The 17736-nt window shown below is 36.2% G+C and overlaps 1 protein-coding gene across 3 annotated transcripts in view; it reads left to right on the forward strand.

The window, feature by feature from the left end:
- The window catches only part of WDR44 (WD repeat domain 44), a 75495-nt gene that overhangs the window by 6215 nt on the left and 51544 nt on the right, over window positions 1-17736 (forward strand). For 2 of the 3 annotated variants that reach the window (XR_014835541.1, XM_021080420.2), the window contains exon 2: window positions 17273-17306. Coding sequence is in view for 1 of the 3 variants with exons in the window: in XM_021080420.2 (XP_020936079.1) it covers window positions 17273-17306 (34 nt within the window). In the remaining 2 variants the exon portion in view is untranslated. Of the gene's footprint in view, window positions 1-4512; window positions 4566-7227; window positions 7246-17272; window positions 17307-17736 lie in introns of those variants that run through there. The other variant, XM_085008240.1, reaches the window with a different exon arrangement.

The following is a 17736-nucleotide window of genomic DNA, read 5'->3' on the forward strand; positions in this document are numbered from 1 at the left end:
GTGTTAGTCTGTCATCTCGTGATTCAAAATTGTGGAAAAAAGTACATGAGACATAATGTGGGCCTTGTACCTGATGGCAACCCCAATGTTTTTCCCCAGTCGGTATACAAATTTATCTTGGTTACTATAGCAACCAGCCTATCAGTTATTCTTCTAGCTCTTTTGCCTTCTCAGATACTAGGATTACCATATAATCAGGTTCTGCTAAAGCTCTTCAGGTCTTAGCATTTTATTACCAGCTGCAGCTGTCTGGCAGTTTACAGCGTGGCATTCCATTAGGGTCAATTGGTTTTAAGTCCACAAAACCTTTTTGTCTTCAAACATTTTAAGCATACAGACAGAATTTAACAAGAACACGTTTACGAAACATTTTTTTCATACTAATTTTCTTAATTCCATTGTTAGTCATTGTCTTGAAGATTGAATGCATTACATCATTGGCATTCTGTGGTCATCCATTTGTCATATCAGCTAGAATAAATTTCAAGATCCAGAGTGACCTTTTAAGAAATATATAAAGATGTTATTTTAGACTCTGTATCATTGCAAACTAGCTAACGTGACTTAAAAATACCTTGATTCATCAGCAACTACCAAATAAATAATCTGGCTTCTAACAAAAATGATGTTATGTAGGTTGTAGAAAGAACTTTTGGACTTTTAATTCTAATTTGAGAGAATAGTTTAAATATTTAATAGAAAAGGTTATCTTTCTTTTGCAGCCTTTGAATAAACGGGAAAAGACAAGACAGTAGTTGTATGGGTCTTTATTATGTCTATTTACTTGACGAATACATTATTTTTTAATCTCTTAAAAACTTCAGAATTCAAATAACTAAAATAGTTTTAAGTTTAAATGTTTGTCTTGCTCAAAATAAGGAAGTTGAAATATTTAGGATATATAAATTGGTATTTTATACAGTAATTTATATATTAGTGTTTGTGTTAATGTTTGTTTTTGGTGCTCATGCTTGTTAATATTGTAGTAATAGTGTAGTAGTAACTTCTAAATATGCACAGTTAATCTCAGGTTAACTGAGGTGTTATTTTAATGATTTAGCCAATATTGGTATCTGTTTCTGTACATAACAATAACATAAGTAATGTTTTTTTTAAATCAAAGAATTTTTAAATATTGTGTGTACTTTTCAAACAGTGTTTCTTTCTGAATTAGAATATTATACAGTAAACTTGTAAGTTTGTGACGTGATTAAATTAAATTTCCTGGCTTGAATTTTTATTTAAAACATGATTTGAATGGTTTCATTTTAAAATTAGTGTATCTTATTCAAAACTCTGGTTAAATTCTGATGGTGCCCCAATGAGAACTTTAACTGCATAAATCGACTTAAGAGCAAAAAAGATTTTACTTTATGCACAGGGCACTCATCCTTAAAATTTTTAAGAAGAGGAGGGAGCAGAGGAGAAAATGTTTTTTTTTAAAAAGGCCAAGGGCAAAGCATGAAATTTTTGGAAACTCTTGATGGAAAACTTTAACAATGTTTTCCAGTAGGCAGCCTGTACAAAGTAAGCCATACCTGCATAAAACCTACTTGACCACTACTAATTGTAATAGACTATTCTAGTGCAAACTCATTGAACCGTGGGCATTCTTATGAGCCACAGGTCAAGCTCTCTAGAGAACCAATAAATAGAATATAGAGCTGTATTCAAACCCACTCTCTCAGAAGCAGGCATCCTGGTTACTAAGTAGGTTCAAGAGAAGAAGTGGGAGTGTTCTTTCTCGCATAGCTCTTGAAGTGCAAAGACTAGGCATGGATGAACTTAATATCCATAGTCCTCTTGTAAATTTGTTCCTGAAAGTCTTCATTTAAATTTGGAGACCTAGGAAATCATCTTTCTAGTTATTAGCAGTACTATTAACCATTTGTGTGGTTTTTTTAAAAAAAATCATTATTTTAAAATATGCTCATCTACCCAAATGGCAGGTGGTTTCTCCCAGCCAGGATTCCACCCCATTCACCTCCAGCTTTCTCCTTCCTAGCTGACCTGAAGGTAATTAGTATAGAGATTGCCCAGCATAATAACTGATTATTCCTTACAACTAAGAAGGAGCAGTGATGGATGAAATATAATGAATGGGTGGGTCTTCGGGAAGGTATAAGGGAAAGATTGGTTAAATTGGATATAGCAAATGTATTGGTAAGTGGGATTGGTTTTAGTGTCACAGGTGGGGCAGGTGGTTGGATAAGTGGAGGACAGGTGTGTGAAATGAATAGGTGGCTTGATAAAACTAGTACCTTTGTGAGTGAAAGTGAATGGGTTTGTCAATATTTTGCAATTGGTATTTTATCTTTATTGGATTGGCTTTAGAGATTAGGGCTAATGACTGAGATCAGTCTTTTTTCTTTTAAGTGAACTTTACTATCCCTATTTTATCCCAGGTTGTAGCTCCTGGTTGTTGACTTTTAACCTTTACCTTATTTCCCAGAATAGAGAGAAGTCCTCAGTTGATGTGTAGCAGCTACAAAAGGTTTAGGTGGCTGTAGGGATGGGGAATAGACATGCTCTATGGTGTTTTTCTCCTCTTCACAATTTCTTTTCAAATCTTCATCCCCACCCCACCCTTCCCTCCCATCCCCATACACACCAGTTCCTATAACAGTGAAGGGAAGAAATGGAGGGGGCTGAGGCAAAGACAGTGGTTTGGATTTATAGGTTCTTTGTAACTTGGGGACATCTTGTACTCAGTAAGTATTAAATGTTAACAGTGAAGCCTTGAGAAGTGTTGCCAGTTATTCTGCAATCATATCAATTCCTTGTTACCAACTTTTTTCCCCCTCAGGAATAAACGTATTCGCAATAAGAAAGAAATGCTATAGTTCTGCATTTCTATAGAAATTCTATAGGTAATGCCGTACTGTCAGCTAATGTTGGGCATTTGTTTTCACAGTACTTTAATTTATATGATCTGTCCTGATTATCCTGCAGATCTGTAAGATGAGACAATTTTTGTGAGAGGTAGGACAATTATTATGCTAACTTTGCAAATAAAGCTCAGCTCAGAGTGTGTAAGGATCAGCCAGCAAAAGTGGAACTTCACTAATTTGTGGTAATTAGATGATAGTTTGAATGGAGATGGAAAACATTAGGTTCCTCCCCACTTTTCTAAACTATAAATATTTTGTGATGTTGTTTTAAATATGAATTATTAGAATGACGAGGCAAACTCTCGTGCCATTTGGGCATGTCTGATTTACTGTTGAGAATGATAAAAAGAAGTATTTTTTATGCTTTTCTTGTTAAGCTTTGATGGAATTGATTATCGTACGGTAGCTAGGTCAGAAAATGACCTTGCTACTGAAAGAACTGGAATCCCAGACACTGCTAACTGCATTTCAAAGAGTGTGTTCTTTGTTCCTAAGGGAAAACCCTTCAAGATATGAGACACTTCTGATTTGGAGCTTCTGTGCCTCATCAAAAAGTCTTGATCTTAGTTTTTTTTTTTCCTGTAATTATTTTGTAGATTGTTTAGTGAGGCCACTCGTTCCCCCCACCTTTTTTTCCCTCCTCAATATAACTCTGATTCATACTTTTGGCTCCAAGCCACTAATTGGAAACATGATATGTTTTTTTTTTTTCTCCTTTCCCTTCAAAGATGTTTTCTAGCAGTCACAATGAATACATGTGTTAGTTTTTGATATTTTCCACTGATCAAACCTCTATTGGCTATCAAATTAATGGGAAAAATGCATTCCTAATAGCTAGGTAATTAGAAAAATTACATTCTCAGTAAATAAGGATGAGTAATCTTTTTATTTATTTTTTATTACAGTATAGTTGATTTACAGTGTTATGCCAATAATCTCTTTTATAATAAACTTGACCTACTGATTGTTTTATGTAGGTAAACATTCTAGGTAATTTGAGATTTTTCTAGAATATTTATCAAGGTTTTAACATATCTTTCATTAAAGAATGCATAAGTAGAAATTTGGTGACATAAAGCATAGAAGTAGAATTTATAAGCTAAAGTGCTCAATTACTGAAATATGTCCAGTTTTCTATTATTCATGATATTGAGGGAGAACATGAATAATTAAATGTTAAAAATTACACCAAAACCTCAGTTCAGTCATTAGTTTACAGCTTCCCTTCCCATCAAACCTTTTATCATTGATAACAGTAATTTTTTTTTGTAATTTAAAAAACAAAATAAATGGTTTGGTTCAATTTTTTGTTCTTATGCCCATCTTTGATGATAAGGAATAAAATCAGGAGAAAAACAAAGAATCTCAAACTCTGAATAAATCAGTTTATTGATAATAGAATTGATTTATTTAAATTTTTTTAAAGGGGGGGGTTGTGACAGGTTCTTTAGAGCTCTAATTTTTATGTGGGGTGACCTTAGAAGTTATTGGCATTTGCTTTTTAAAATTAGTACACCATTGGATGTTTTAGATAACTTACAAAATCATATTAGCATATTAACTTGATAAAGCTTCTAATTTTTTTTGTTGTTTTTTTGTTTGTTTTTTTCCTTTACTCAAGATAAAGCTTCTATTAAATGGCCTGTAGCCCAAGAGCTTGTTTATTTTTGAAAAGTAAGTTACAAAGTGATTTAGCCTGATTGCTTTAGCATTGACTTTTCCAGACAATCATAACTTTACCTATCTCTTTCTTTTGCAGTTTTACTAGAAATTATTTTAAATCATTAATCATGTGACTTTTATCTATCCCACTTTGATAAATTGGGACATTGTGATATAGCTACCCTAGCCTGGAATTAATTGTTTGAATGTGGGTATTTATTGAATGGTTGTAAACATGCAGAGTAGGGTATTTTTAGTTTAGAATGCTTGAGTAGGCCCAGAGAACTGATATATTTTTCTTTTATTTTTGTTAATAAATAGATTATCAAGCTGTTCTTTCAGGAATATGGCATAAAACTATATGAACTGCATAAATCAGTTTTGAAAAATCAGGTTGTTATCTTAGACAAGATGTAATTGCTTAAGGGTCCACTTCAAGTTTGTAATTACTATATATATGACTAGAATTACATTTCATTATAATGTTTCCTTTGATTTCACTATAGGTCATTTTATTTAGTTTTTGTCTTTTTATGACCGCATACAGTGTATGGTGGTTCCTAGGCTAGGGGTCGAATCAGAGCTGCAGCTGCTGGCTTACGCCACAGCCACAGCAAGGCCAGAGCCAAGCTACATCTGTGACCTACACCACAGCTCACGGCAACGCTGGATCCTTAACCCACTGAGCAAGACCAGGGATTAAACCTGTGTCCTCAAGCATACTAGTCGGATTTGTTATGCCTGAGCCACGACAGGTCATTTTAAAGTGTTGCCACAAAACCTGCTTTCAGAAAACAGAGCCATTGTGCCAAATTTTCTCACCATCTATTTTTACTAATATAAATGTTAAAGTAGTTATGTGGTATTTTAGCTATATTCTGCTTCTCGGCTTTCATAGTATTTAAAATTTTTAATGGTCTTTCAAAGGATGATAAAAATAGTAATTCACATCTTGAGGATTCAGTTAATTCCCTATTAGTTAACTATCATAACTATACTCTCTGTTTTTTGTTAATTTTGTTAATAAACCAGTACTGCTGTGTATTAGGGAACCCCTCTTATAATTTCAGTGAGCAGTACTGTATATCACATTTTTTTTTTTTTTTTGGTCTTTTTTCGTTTCCTAGGACAGCTCCTGCAGCATATGGAGGTTCCCAGACTAGGGGTCGAATCGAAACCGTAGCCACCGGCCTACGCCAGAGCCATAGCAACTCGGGAATCCGAGCTGCGTCTGCAACCTACACCAAAGCTCATGGCAATGCTGGATCCTTAACCCACTGAGCAAGGCCAGGGATCAAACCCACAACCTCATGGTTCCTAGTCGGATTCCTTAACCACTGTGCCACGACGGGAACTCCTGCATATCACATTTTTAAAAACTATGCACTTAGCGTAAGATTTAAAAAAAGGAGTTCCCGTCGTGGCGCAGTGGTTAACGAATCCGACTAGGAACCATGAGGTTGCGGGTTCGGTTCCTGCCCTTGCTCAGTGGGTTAACGATCCGGCGTTGCCGTGAGCTGTGGTGTAGATTGCAGACAAGGCTCGGATCCCGCGTTGCTGTGGCTCTGGCGTAGGCCGGTGGCTACAGCTCCGATTCAACCCCTAGCCTGGGAACCTCCGTATGCCACGGGAGCGGCCCAAAGAAATAGAAAAAAGACAAAAAAAAAAAAAATAAATAAATAAAAAATAAATAAAATTAAATTAAATTAAAAAAAAAGATTTAAAAATAAAACAGTATCTTGTTCTCTAAATTTGAACTGTTATTAATTTTTATTCATCCTGGAGTTTTGTTTTTGATTTTGATTTTTACTTTGCTTTTGTTGTTTTCCTGCCTGGCCTAAATGGGGGAAGAAATCCTCATGTCAGTGTTTTGTGAGCACCAGGACCCTTCTGATTCTGAGTTTAAACTTAGCTCTTTTCTGTTGGTCTTAGTTTGCCATCAGATCTTCCTTTTTTAGCTTTCTGGGCTTTAATTACCTGTTTATTTTAATAACTAGCCAAGGTTTTATCTATGCTCACCTCTTGTTCACCTCAAGAACCTTAGAATCCCAGCACCTTTGTACAGTCAAGCTATTCTTTGCTCTGCTTGATTCAGTTTGTTGGTGTCCTGCTTAAGCTCATCTTACTTTTATATTTTGCAAAGGCAAAAAGAAGAGGTGGATAAAAACAAAAGCTATAGGGTAATTCTCTGTCAAGCCCTTGGAAGTCACCTTCTTTAAAGAGAAATGTTTGCCAAAAGCCACCAGCTTCATTCCAGCTGACTCACTCTAGACTCCTTCCTTCCGTGTCATTACTCCTTTTTACCGCCTTAGGAGTCTGTCAGGAAGTTTGCAACCTGACAAAAGACTTCAGAGCCAACCACGTTTATTTCTCAGAACCTAAAATAAAAAGTGAGTCCTCTTACTGATAGAAAAAGGAAAGACGACCTGTTAGTCTATGTTTCTCAGTTTTGCCCAATTGTGTTGGTATATTCTTTTCACATAGTATAATGAGAAGTCTGAAGTGGGAATGTTAAATGTGAGATCACTCTTGTATTTTGTGTGCTTTAGATAGTGGGTCTTTGAGTTCCTAGTTGTTTAGTTGACTGAAGCAGGTGGCAAATGCAGTTTTAGCCTGCACATTCCTTCCTATTCTCAGAAGGCTTACAGATTGTGTTTGTTTGTTTGTTTTTCAGATAACCCTCAGGTAACAGGTAAGAGACACATCATACCCAAAAGGCAGAAGGATCTGTCTGTAGCTAAAGGGTGAGAAACTAGAGATGGGATGGTATATGGGATCTGGCTCTTTGAAACTACAGAAATTCAGTATTCTTTTTAAAAGGTAGACTTAAATGGTACCATAATTTTAGGTTCTGATTACCCTAAAGCTATGGTTCACTGTGATGTTTTGAGTTTAAAGTTGGAAAAGGTGATCCAATGATTGCCTTGAGAGAAACCACTCCCCAAAATTCTGAAAAACCAAGTTAGACTCCTATGATAGTCAAGCCATATCAATACCTGATTTCAAAATGTGGGTTTTTTGCAGTAAGATAGGCAAAGGAATGCAACTAGCTTCTATTTGGGGAGTCTAATCTATATGAGTTTTTAGTACACACTTGTATTGATTGCCATTCAAATCTAGGAGCTATTATTGGTGCTTCAAATTGTGGGAGGATGTTGAGATCATGTATTGACAGAATTGAAAGCAAATTCTACTTCGTATTGCAGAAGGCTCATCAGCTTTTTGATTGAAAAAGAAATAATGTATCAGAAATATTTCTTATATCCCTTTTATAAAGTGAAGTGTCCTAAAATGACTTTGTAAATATAGTAGCTGAATCCCTTTTTAATTACAACTTAATTTTTTTTGTGTGACTGTGGCAGGCAGAAATTCCCAGGCCAGGGATTGAACCTGATCCATAGCAGTAACAATGCAAGGTCCTTAACCTCTAGGCAACCAGGGAACTCCAGTGACAACGTTATTTTAATTGATATTTATCCAGAAAGTTAGCTGTTGATGTTTATTTGACCTGTATAGGTTAACTTCATTTTCATCCTGAGGATAGTTTCAAAATGATATAAATATCTTCATAAATAATGGTTATAAGTCCATTTACATACCTAGAGATTTATCAGTTTGTTACAGTAACCATCTAGTTTTTGTTCCTTTGTGGGGTTCAAGCTAAAGCAAAATAATGAGGCTGTTAATGCACCTTCCTCTCTTCACTGAGTGTTTTTGAAAAATTTACATAATAGCATATATGCAATATTTGCATTTGGGCATATCCACCGAATGCATTGTGTGGAAAAGCTTTGAAATCACACGTGCAGTTTTTCTCCCAGTCAGTAAATGCTGTTGAATAGATTAATATATTTTTTTTAAATTTATTTTTTTATTATTTTTTTCTTTTTACAGCCGCATCTGCAGCATATGGAAGTTCCCGGGCTAGGGGTCGAATCAGAGCTGCAGCTGCCAGCCTACACCACAGCCATGGCAACACTGGATCCGAGCCACATCTGTGATCTACGCCACAGCTTGTGGCAACACCAGATCCTGAATACACTGAGCAAGGTAAGGGATCAAACCCACATCCTCACAGAAACAACATTGAGTGCTTAACCTGCTGAGCCACAACAGGAATTCCTAGATTAATATTCATACGACACTGGCCATACAGTTCCTCCCACTTTGTCCCTTTATCACACATGAGCAGATTAATTATCTACCTAATCAATTTAGGGGTAGGGTAGAGTTGCCAGATAAAAAACAGGGCTCCCAGTTAAATCCCAACTTCATATAAATATTCTTATGCTGAAAATGTATGTGTTGTTTATCTGAAATTGGAATTTAACTGGGTACCTGTATTTGTGGAGACAAGTGGGTATGGGCACAATTGTGAGACCACAGCTGAGTGTGTAGTGACAAGGTAACCTTTACTCTGACAAGAATACCTGGACTTTTGAGTGCAATGTTAATTTTAAGAGTCCAACACTTTTTTCTTTGTGAGTGCATCCCTGAAAACAAAGCTCCTAAATAGCAAAACTTAGCTATATTATTTAGAGATACATGGCCTTTTGAAAATGAAAAAGGGAAGAATAAGTTACATCTGGGCTACTGGTTCCCTCTAAGGGAAAGGCAGCAGAATAGGGCACACAGTAGCTGCCCTGATCTTGATGCTGTTCTCATTCTCAGCGGACGTGGGGAGTAACAGTTCATTTTATTTGTTATGCTTCATAATTACCTGTATATGCTATATTATACACTTGTACATATCTAATATGTGGGGAGTAACAGTTCATTTTATTTGTTATGCTTCATAATTACCTGTATATGCTATATTATACACTTGTACATATCTAATATAGAATAACCATTTAAAAGTTAAAACAGAAGTTTCAATAAAAAGTTAGCTTGGGAGTTCTCTTGTGGTACAGCAGGTTAAGGATCCGGTGTGGTCACTGCAGCAGCTTGGGTCACTGCTGTGGCATGGGTTCAATCCCCAGCCTGGGAAGTTCTGTTCTTGGTGGCATAGCCGAGAGAAAGAGGGAGAGGGAGAGAGAAAGAGAGGGAGGGAGGGAGAAAGAGGAAGTTAGGCTATATGCAAAGTTTCACAGCTTGAACTTTCCAAAAATAAATCCAAAATCTAAAAGGTAAAGATGGATTCATTTATCTCTTCTCTGGGTTACCTATCCTTAGTTGTTTATGTCATTCTATTCAGTTTCCGGAACATTCACCAAATTGGTTTCTCTCTTTCAGATATGTTTTATTTTTGTCAGTGTTTCTTTTAAAATGTGGTATCCCAATGATACATGATACTCTTAAGTGTGTTCTTATCAGTGAGAAGTAGAGTAGAATTTACCACTCACTTTGCCTGGATATAAAAGTTCTGTTAATTCAGCTTAAAATCACAATAGTTCTTTCAGCAGTCATAGCACAGCTTCTAGTGTCTGAGCAATCAACAAAAATACCTAAATGTTCTCATGTGATTTATTGTTAAGTTATATCTCCCCAGTCATGCATTTTCCATTTATCCCTGTTATATTCTGTTAAGATTTGGCCCTTCGTTCTAACCTGTTGAAATATTTTTGGATACTGTCAGCCAGTATATTCCCCATCCCTCCAACTTTGTGCCATTTGCAAATTTGGCAGACATACCATCAGTGTCCTTATTCAAGACATTAGTTAGAACATCAAGTAGGATAAAGCACAATAAAACTTACTTAATATAGTCTTATGATTTTTTTCATTGATCCATTAATCAACACACCTTGAGTAATGTTGTTCAATCAGTTACAAACCCACCTAAGTGTGTTCTCCCTACATCTCTTTGTTGTCTAAAAGGATAACATGAGAGAATTACAAAATTTAGTGCTTAAATCCAGATTTTTTTGTGTGTATGGTGTTCCCTTTCTATTCTAGGCCAGTAGCACTATCAAAATAGGAAATTAGGTTAATCTTGCATGTTTGGCTTTCTTTGAACGCTCACTGACTCTTAGTATCTTTTCCCCACACCTAGGGCCTTTAAACCATTTCACAGTGTGTTTTAGAACTTTACTTGACATTGACATCAAGTGAATCCATTTATAGTTTGTAGCATCTACCTGCTTTCTAGTGTTGACTGATAGAGTATTTTCCTTAACATCTTCTTCCATCCTTTCTGATTCTTCAGAGGTTTTAGATAAAGAGATCGAACTCTGTAAATTCTCAGAGTATGCTGGGATATAATTTTGTCTGGGACAGGAAAATTGAACTCATTTGGAGTAACTAGGTATTTTTATCTCCTTGAATGCTTTGGGATTCAATTTCCTCATTCTATAATTTGTTCCTCCCTTTCTGGTTTGACTATCAGTAATCTTAATTGGAAAAAAAGAGAATTGAAGCAGCCTTTTACATTATACTATTTATACACATATAAGCAGATTGCACTTTCACTTTGTTGTTCTTGTTCTGAATATATATAAATTAAAATAATGAAAACTTCTATCTCTGGTATTTTTTAAAATCATAGCATATTCTGAGCACCTGTCTTTCTGATACTTTTCTTATAGGTCTTTGCACTTTTCCTTGGATGTGTGCCCATTCCATCCTCCAATCTCTTCTGCATGTTTTCCTTTAAAATAGTTCTTAGAACATGACATGTCACCATAGAGATGCAGTCAGCAAAATTCAGTGAGAAAATATACTGGATGAACACTCTAGTGTGTTTGTTTAAGACTTTTTTTTTTTAAATTTTTGTTTTTAGGGCCGCACCTGCAGCATATGGAGGTTCCCAAGCTAGGGGTTGAATTGGAGCTACAGCCTCCAGCCTACACCACAGCCACAGCAACATGGGATCCAGGGATCCAAGCTGCATCTTCAACCTATGCCATAGCTCAGGGCAACGCTGGATCCCCACCCATTGAACGAAGCCAGGGATCAAACCCTGCATTCTTGGATTCGTTTCCTCTGTCACAATGGGAACTCCCTTTTTTGTTTGTTTAAGATTATTTTTTAAGAGCAGTTTTAGCTTCACAGCAAAATTAAGAAAGTACTGAGATTTCCCATATACCCCTCCCTCCACACGTGCATAGCCTCTCCCATTAACATTATCAAGGTTCAAACCCACATCCTTGAAGAGACAACGTTGGGTCCTTAACCCACTTAACAGGAACTCTGTTTTTTGTTTTTTTAGTAGAACACCAATACTTGCTTAAAGGAGACCTTATTTTGGAGCTGTTTCAGAAATTGTTTTTCCATATTTAAGTTTAATAGTACCATTGATAGACATTGTCTTCAATTTAAAAACTATGCTGCAAAATCAGAGTTAATGTGTTTATAATTAGTATGAGTATGTTGGAAGTTTTTTTTATGCTATTAGGTGATGAAGTTTAGCCTATTAAAATTATATTTTTGTTCAGCTTTGTTAGAAGCACCTTTTGTATTTCAGTTAAGTTTTGTTAATCAAATATTTATTTTTGTCTTTTTGTCTTTTTTGTTGTTGTTGTTGCTATTTCTTGGGCCGCTTCCGCGGCATATGGAGGTTCCCAGGCTAGGGGGTCTAATCGGAGCCGTAGCCACCGGCCTATGCCACAGCCACAGCAACGCCAGATCTGAGCTGCATCTGCGACCTACACCACAGCTCACAGCAACACCAGATCCTTAACCCACTGAGCAAGGGCAGGGACCGAACCCGCAACCTCATGGTTCCTAGTTGGATTCGTTAACCACTGCGCCACGACGGGAACTCCTGTTAATCAAATATTTAAATGTGTCAAAAATAATTGATTTTAAAATACCCTGTAATAAAAACCTTTGACATGAAAAATGAACTTTTGAACTTCTCATTTTGGTTTGTAAAGGTTTTGTGTAAAGTGGGATAAACTACTAATACTTAAATATGTTTACCTGTTACTTCAGGGTTTTCTTCAAGATTTCTCACTTGTGTGTGGTGTAATAAAAGTTATTTTATGTTTGCATTTAGACTTTTTCTGGGTAAAAGACCTTAACCTTTAAACAGGATGAGTTTGATTTGCTCTATTTAGTATCTACAGAACATTTCGAAGGAATATTTTCAGATAAACTAGATGTATCAGAGTATTACCGGACACTTCTGTGTGGATATGGCTTATGTCCATGTTTCCTATAAGATATCTCAAACTTAAGGGAAATCAGAGGGCATAAAATTTAGATGATTAATCATGATAAAAATATTACATCTTCATTCCCAGACTGTTGAAGAGTGTTAAAATCTCTTAAAATTATAGAAACTATAAAAACCCTTGCGTAAAGGTCTTGCAGCTAGCTGGTTGGGAAAGCCAAGCATAGAACTTAATTTTCTTGACCTAGTCCCCTATTTCTCCTGTCCCCAAACTCGAACATGAATAGTAATTTTCTTTAGGCACATAATCACTCTGAAATAGTATAATGTTATTATCTCTACTTTGAAATTAGAGACTGAGTTACAGAGAAGAGTTCAGTGGTTGTCTGGGAGACCCTCAGAATCTCTGGATTCTTTCTTTACCATACAATTTCATTCCAATCTGGTTCCCCAGCTCAGTGCAGACTAGGAGCAAAAATTAGAAGAGGAGGAGGAGGAAAGCTTTTAAAGACAGGCAAATGACCAACTGTAAGAAGTGACCACTTCAATTGAGAAGGGAGATGTAAAACTATAAAACAGACATTCCAAGCATAGTAGCCTAGGGTCCTGTAGTCTGAAGGCAAATAAATGCCCTGTACTTTAGGGTCTCCGGAGGGCATTATTGTATTAAAATATAGTGTTGTATTTAAGCATGATAATTATTGAGTCAGTAAGAAAGGGAAAATTGTATATCCTTTGTTTAAGAAGGTATTTTCAAGGGAAAGATTGCTGAAATGGCAAGGCTTAGCCTGTAATGTGCTTATTTACAAGTTGCCTTTGAAATTTGAAATTAGAAAATGAAATACTTTCAGAAGCTTGGCACTCAAAGTGAAGCTTCATCTCTGGCAATTTTATATATGGAACATTTCATTATTTTATTTCCTAGTAGTGCCAAATCAATTAGGTGTTAATTATAGTTGTTAAAGGCAGATCGAGATTCAGAGCCTTTGACTTAATCAGTTTACTCCGGCTCAAGAAGCAATGCTAATTACCTTTCCTTTTCATAGCATCGCTTAGAATATTTTCATAACCATCATCTTTTAAGACCTTACACAGAAAAAAGACAGTATTGCAATGTAGTTGAGAGAGTGGACCCTGGAGTCAGACTGCACAGGGTTGAATTCTGGCCCAGTTATTTACTAGCGGTACAATTTAAATTACCTCATTTGACCCAAGCCTCGGTTTTTTTGTTGTGTAAAATAGAGAAGGTAATATAACTACCTCACTGGAAAGTTGTGAGGACTAAAGAAACTAAAGCAAGTCAAGCCTTAGCACAGTTTTTGGCACATGCTTAATAAATGATGACCATTGTATAAGTATTATTACAAGGCCCCTATTAAGAATACTTCCTGTGGGAATACTAAATAATGATTTTCTGTTTCTTTTGGTGAAACAAATTGTTCTTTTCTCCTCTTGGCACATGATGCAAATCATTTTAGCCAACTTTGCAAACTATTAATATGCTTTCACTTTTTACTAGATACTAATGTGAAAAAAATATATATCACAAAAGAAATCTTGTCTTAAACACTACCCTGTTAAAGACAATTTTAGGCTTAATCAGACTGGACGAAGAAGCTATGAAATGTCTTAACTACCTACCAAGACCTTAGCAACTCTGTAACGTTTAAAATATGTTTCAAACGTGTGGCTTTTGTTATTAGTTTTTTGTTTAATGACATCACAAAATGTGAGCAGGATCCCACTTTAATCACCAGCTCAATATAATCTGGTGTTTTTCATGTTCCCTCTTGTTAAATGGGCTGGAGCTTTACGGGGTGTAGGGTAGCTTTTCTGTGTTCCAGAAATTGGTCTCAGGCTCCTCACTACTGACAGACTGCCAAAGTCCTTTGGAGAAACTTGGTGACACTCTATTTGTGAGTATCATTGGGTTAATTCAAAGCTACTGAGCAAACTACAACTTATTGTGTGTGCCCCATGTGCTCTCTCACTTAATCCTTATAGTAGTCCTATGAAGTGTAGATGGTTTTACCCCTTTTCCAAAGGATGAGATTGAGGCTTGGAGAAATAAAATTATTTGATCAAGATCACACATAGGGTGAATAGCAGAAACAACATTAAAGCAAGGTGTATCTGCTCAAAAGCACATTCTCTTTTCACTACATTTCCTTGACTCTCAAAAGGAAGTAATAAATTACTCTTTATAGTTTGTGTACAGCTATATGTAAAGCTCCACCAAGACCCAGTCTGGACTATTTCCATGTGTGTCAACAATTGGTCTATGACTTAGATCCTATGAATAATCAGCCAAAAAGTGCTCTTTATGAAACCAGTTACATTCAAGGGCCTATTCTGATTTTTTTGACAGCTAAAAAACCTGGTTAGATTTCTCAAAGTGGGGGTCATGGGGAAGGCAGATTTTCCTTTCTTTCCTTCTCTACCTCATATAGAGCTTAAGTTTTGTTATTTTTATTTTATTTTATTTCCTCTTGTCGCCATACCTCTTTGGCAGGTGATTTTTTTTTTTTTTCCTGATTGGCAATCAGAATATGTGCCAAATGGAAATTTGAGCCTCCTCAAGTTGTTTTTGTTTTTTTAAATTTTTGTTATTGTTTTGATTTGCCCTTGTATTGTTTACACTCCCTTTGTAAGGAAACTTTGTTCCTCTTTTTAAAAATTGGAACAGCTTTAATCCTAATCACCTCTGGATAAACAGGATTTTGTTACAGAACAGTGTGTGTTTGCCAGGGAAACCAAGTAATTGGGGATATAAAAATTTTCATTGCTGGAAATTGTCCTTTATGAACATGGAATTATATTGTCCAGGTACTACAATTAAGTGGGCAGGCACTATTTTATAACCTACCTTTTTTGTTTTTTAAATGAGCTTTGAAAAACTTCTAAACTAGGACCATGTCTTAATCATCTTCCTATCTCTACTCCCTGGTACATAGTAGGTATTCTGTAAATGTTTATTGAATAAAGGGGTTGATTTTCTGTTGAGTAGGAAAAATGCCTTTTTTAATCACACTGTTTTGATTAGTGGTCAAGGATTCCAATACCAAATATGGATTACTCACTTTGGCACTTGAAGAGCATGGTAGCAGGACTCAATGCTTCTCTTGGTTCTGCCCCTAACTAAATATGTGACTTTGGGGAAAATTACTTAATTTCTCAGCACCTTAGTTTCTTTATCTATAAAAAGAGGCTCTATGACTAGATGATTTTTTTTTTTTTGGTCACACCCACATCATGCAGAGGTTCCCAGGCCAGGGATTGAACCTCCACCACAGCAGTGACCCAAGCCAGAGCAGTGAGAACACCAGGTCCTTAACCTGCTAGGCCGCCAGGGAACTCCCTGTGACTAGATGATCTTGAAGGTGGCTTTCAATACAAAGTGGTATCATCTGTGACCACTGCATTTAAAAAATTTTAGGAATGGGGGAGTTCCCGTTGTGGCGCAGTGGTTAACGAATCCGACTAGGAACCATGAGGTTGCGGGTTCGGTCCCTGCCCTTGCTCAGTGGGTTAAGGATCCGGCGTTGCCGTGAGCTGTGGTGTAGGTTGCAGACGCGGCTCGGATCCTGCGTTGCTGAGGCTCTGGCATAGGCGGGCGGCTACAGCTCTGATTAGACCCCTAGCCTGGGAACCTCCATATGCCGCGGGAGCGGCCCAAAGACATAGCAAAAAGACAAAAAAAAAAAAAAAAAGTTAGGAATGGCATATTAATCACTTAAAAGCTTCTTGCTACATAAGCCTGAAATGTAGCCTGACAGCTGTAAAGGCCTATGCTTTGAAGCAGATATTAAACTGTTCCTATTTGAAAAAAAATATAAAGGGTGTGAAAATAATTGGTAAAAAGTTACTTTTAAAAGTTATTATGTATAGAGTAGTCTGTGTTTAAGAATAGTTTTACTCCAGTAAAAAAATGAGCTGCTCTGGAGTTCCTTGGTGGCCTAGCAGTTAAGAATTCAGCATTCTCACTGTTGTAGCTTGGGTTCATTCCCAGGCCCAGGAACTTCTTCATGCCATGAGTGCGACCAAAAAAAAGGATTCTCTCTCTTCAAAAGCAATGGAAATGTCCTTTGCATATGAAACTTTTCATCCATAGTATAAATCAAAGTACAAATTAAGACAACAATAAATATACTTTTGCTTGTCAAATTTGTAAACATTAAAAAATAACAGTTTTGGCAAGAGTGTTAAAAAGCAGGCAGTAGGAGAATAAATTGATAGAACTGTTCTGGAGGACAATTTGAGAGTTTCTCAAAATATGGAAAGGTGTATACTTCTAACCTATAATCCATTTCTAGAGAAATTTATCTTAAATTATATGGGCTTGTGGAAGTTCCCATTGTGGCTCAGCGGTAATGAGCTTGACTAGTATCCATGAAGATGCAGGTTTGATCCTTGGCCTTGCTCAGTGGGTTAAGGATCTGGCATTGCCATGAGCCGTGGTGTGCTGTGAGCAGGATGCAGACGTGGCTTGGATCCTATGTTGCTGTGGCTGTGGTGTAGGCCAGCAGCTGTAGTTCCTGTTTGACCCCTAGCCTGAAAACTTGCATATGCTGCGAATGCAGCCCTAAGAAGACATATAGTGTATAGAAATATTTCCTTTCTCATCTCCACTATTTAATGCTTCCTTGCTTTTATCTCTAAACAGGTCTCCAGGAAAGGTTGGGACTTCAACATTAAAGGTAAGTTGTGCTTTCTGAGAGTTAGAAGTATGTTTCTACAAATCATATATACTTTTCATTCATTTTTCTCTTTTATGTAATTCTTTGTTTTCTGTTTTTGCTTTCTAATACTCATTTTTTATTAAGTAATATTATCATCGTATTTTACTCTAGATGTGATTAGGTACTGTAGAAATACCTACTTAAATATTGTAAGCAAGGGACTATAAGTATTTTTTAAATTTCTGCTAATTTTTATTTGGTTTATAATTTTTAGAATGAAAGAACACTAAAATACTTGTGTGTGTTTTAATTGAAAAAGTAATACTTGTATGACAAAAATGTGGAGTAACTAACACTTGTATACTTCTTACAGGCACGTGTATTGGTATAATCGTATATAAAAATGACTCGTAGCCATATATCCAAGCAAAGGAGTTTGATATTGAGA

Source organism: Sus scrofa, chromosome X (genome assembly GCF_054392235.1).
Source record: "Sus scrofa isolate SSC_HxYL_T2T_F1_AM1 chromosome X, Sscrofa_HxYL_maternal_Yorkshire_Landrace_v2.0, whole genome shotgun sequence".
NCBI classification, from domain to species: Eukaryota; Metazoa; Chordata; class Mammalia; order Artiodactyla; family Suidae; genus Sus; species Sus scrofa.